Source organism: Pteropus alecto, unplaced genomic scaffold, assembly GCF_000325575.1.
Source record: "Pteropus alecto unplaced genomic scaffold, ASM32557v1 scaffold59, whole genome shotgun sequence".
Lineage (NCBI taxonomy): Eukaryota > Metazoa > Chordata > Mammalia > Chiroptera > Pteropodidae > Pteropus > Pteropus alecto.
This window is the reverse complement of record NW_006443292.1, coordinates 163,914-167,074: the sequence shown is the minus strand read 5'-3', so window position 1 is coordinate 167,074 and position 3,161 is coordinate 163,914. Positions and strand designations below refer to the sequence as shown.

The 3,161-nt window shown below is 56.2% G+C and overlaps 1 protein-coding gene across 1 annotated transcript in view; it reads right to left on the bottom strand.

The window, feature by feature from the left end:
• Positions 1-373: 373 nt before the first annotated feature.
• ST8SIA2 (ST8 alpha-N-acetyl-neuraminide alpha-2,8-sialyltransferase 2) overlaps positions 374-3,161 on the bottom strand; it is a 25,860-nt gene continuing 23,072 nt past the window's right edge. The window contains exon 6 of the mRNA XM_015598708.1: positions 374-659. Coding sequence (XP_015454194.1) covers positions 374-659 — 286 coding nt within the window. The remainder of the gene's footprint in view (positions 660-3,161) is intronic.

The following is a 3,161-nucleotide window of genomic DNA, read 5'->3' as shown; positions in this document are numbered from 1 at the left end:
TCTAACCATCCATGAGCCCAAAGATTCCCTCCAGCCCAAGGAGGCAGCTGGTCGTCCAAAGTCATGGGACCGGCTTCTTTTCATGCCGAGTCCTTCCGCCCCCAAAGGTGGACCGAGTCTGAATTCTGGTGGGTTCTCCACACCTTCTTCCTGTGGCTTATCTGCCTAATGCTAGATGAACACCACACAGTTATAAATACTCAGGTCAATATATATATGCAGATATAGATATATATATTCTGGTCACTGTTTTACACTTGAACAAAGAAAACCACTAGCCTGCTTGTTCTATATTTTGTGCCACCCCGACTCCCATCTGCCCGTGGTGTAGCTGGCAGGAAATGTGAGCCACTGAGTTCCCCCAGGCGCCCAATTACGTGGCCCCGTCGCACTGGCCGACAGTCAGTTTCAAAGCCCCCTGCTCGTGCAGGCTCTTCAGGGCCTTGAATTCCAAGGGCATGGTGTGGGGGCTGGCCTGGGAGGTGTAGCCGTACTTGAGGCTGTCGTAGTAGTGGTACTTGACGGGGTTCTGGTTCTGATCGAGCGGGAAGGGCCAGAAGCCGTAGAGGTAGATCTGGTTGCAGAAACGTGTGGCCAGGGTATACATCAAGAGGCCGGTGGTGGGTCTTTTGATGTGGACTTTGTTGGTCAGCCAGTATCTGAAAAAAGGGAGAAAATCCAGGTGACAAAAGAAACAAGCAAACAAACAAACAACAACAACAACAACAAACCCCCCATGAGTTTGTGAATTCTCCTTTCCAGGCAGAGAGAAACGTTCTCCTACCCCACAGCCTGCCTCCTGCCACTCTAGGACCTGTGGAGACCACTCGAGTGACTGATTCCAGGTCCCCTTCACAGAGGACTGACGGCCACCACTTATTCAGCAGTGGAGCTGCCCCTGATGCCACGAGCTTTCACACTCACGACTTAATGAAAACAAGACACAAGATTGTAGTAGATAGATGCGGATGCAGAAATGAGGCTCAGAGACTAAAAGTGGCAGGGCCAGGACTCTCCTCCAAGACTTTGTGATTTCAAGTCCATGTTCGTTCCCCTTCGTAATGCCATCTAAACAGGGGAGGGCGGCCGGTCTCGTGGACTGCATAGGACTACCCCATGTCACCACCTGCTTAGTCCCAGCTGATACACAGGAGGCATGGTGCAGCTGGCAGGGGGTGGGGTGCTCGATGCTCTAGTTGGGGCTCATCAGAGAAGAAGCCCTCTCTTAGACCAACTCTGTACTCACCACGCTCAGTGAGGCTAAGCTGGGCTTGGGAGGAGCCTGGGGGCAAAGGCAGGGAGCGAGCACAGAGAAGGATGAGCCCAGAAGAGCGGCGGCTGCTGCTAAGTTCCTCCCATGCATGCCAGCAAAGCGCTCATCCGCCGTGGCTTAACCACCTCCAGTGACAGGGGGCTCACCCCCTCACGAGCTGGTCCAGTGCATTATCAGCTCTAGCTCAGTCGTTCTCAGCCTTGGCTGCACGCCGGAGCCACCTGGAGCTTTAGGAAGACCGATGCCTGGGTCCTACCTCCAGGTGCAGCCTGCACGTGGATTTTTCAAATTCCCCCAGCCTCCCCCCGCCCCCGCCAAGTAATTCAACTATTTAGCCAAGGCTATGAACCTTGGGTTCTGCCAAAAGAACCCAAGAATGAGGCATATTTGGATAAAAAGAGGGAAAAATAGTGAGCGTATGGAATAGTCACAGAGCGTTAAAGACGATTGGGCCTGGAGAGCTCGTCCAGCCCCGTGGCCTGGCAGGGATGCACCTGAGTGAGCTGGGGGTCGGGCCGTGTGTAAGGAAAGCTGACACCTGGCCTTGGCATTGCCAGGGCAGTAGGGAGGGGCGGAGACTGTGGCATCAAAGGGGTACCCATTATGGTGGTGTCAGAGTTTCTGATTTTTTTCCGAGTAACAGAAATCCGGATTTTTATGCAAATTTTCCAGTTTTTTTTAAATGTCGACAACTCATTTTTAAAAGCTCTAAAAACACCCTGTGAGGCCTTTTGGGGTGAGTCAGACAGACCACGCCTGTGGTCACCCACGGGTGCCCCCTTTCAGACACGGGGGTCCAGGGTGACTTCCCATTGGGAGGCAAACTTCTCAAGCAGCCGGTTAGACAGAGCTGGTAACATGCAGCCTCCCCACACCCGACCCCCGGGCCGATTTCACCCCACAGCAACCCTGGGACCGTCAGGGCTGGGAGTGAGCTGGCCGCAGCCGCTAGCGGCCCCGTCCAGGGCCATACGAGCCCCCGGCAGCGTCTCCGTATGATAGTGTCTCCATAGGATGGCCTCTCACCGACTGTTCAGTCCCTGAGCCGATTCAAATCAAGCCCCAGCACAGGCCGCATGGCATCTTAGAGATTCGTGGCTGGTCTGTTTTCTGAGAGGAGGCCTTAGCCGGGGGAGGCTTGCAGAAATGCATTTCTTTGCAGGCGGTCAGAGCTGTGGCCAGAGAGGGGGTGGGGGGCTTTGTTCAGTGGTGAACCATCCAAGGAGCTCGTAGGTGAGGCTGAGGTCACACAGACACACGCCGTGCCCTCCCCGGTGACGTGTTTTTCCCCGTCGTGTCCCTTTGGTGAACCCTTTTTTTCTCCCCACCCCGCCACCCCCCGAGAACTGAGCGCGTGCGTCACGTCTTCCCAGAGATGTTCCCTTTGCTCCGCCCTCTTCTCCTCCAGCTCATAACGACTCAGGCCCTTCCGCCGGGGTCGTCACGAGCTGCGTTTCTCCTTCTCCCCCGGGGCCGACAATCCGTGACCGTGCGAGTTGGTCTCCCACACGGAACTAGGCTGCAGTCTCCTTGGGAGCAGGCGCCGTGCCCTCCCCTCCTGTGTAGGGAGTTCGAAGGCAGCTGGCTCAGTGCCCAGGGCAGCCAAGGCGCTGTGACAGACAGGAGCACCGAACAAATGCTCCTCATGCGTCTCCCAGTGTCCCTCGTCACTGGGCTGGGGGGTCACGCGACCAGTCCCGGCCAGTGGGCTTGGACAGGGACTGTGTCCCTGCTGGGCCGACGTTGCTCAGGCTGTCCCCATGCTTTCTCGTCCCCTGCCTTGGAGAACATCAAAGCCACTTATGAAAGCCATTCAGGTCAGCCTGAGACGGACGAGTCCCAGATCCCAGAGTCCCTGGTTGGAAGAGAGCCCCTGCCAACCGACGTC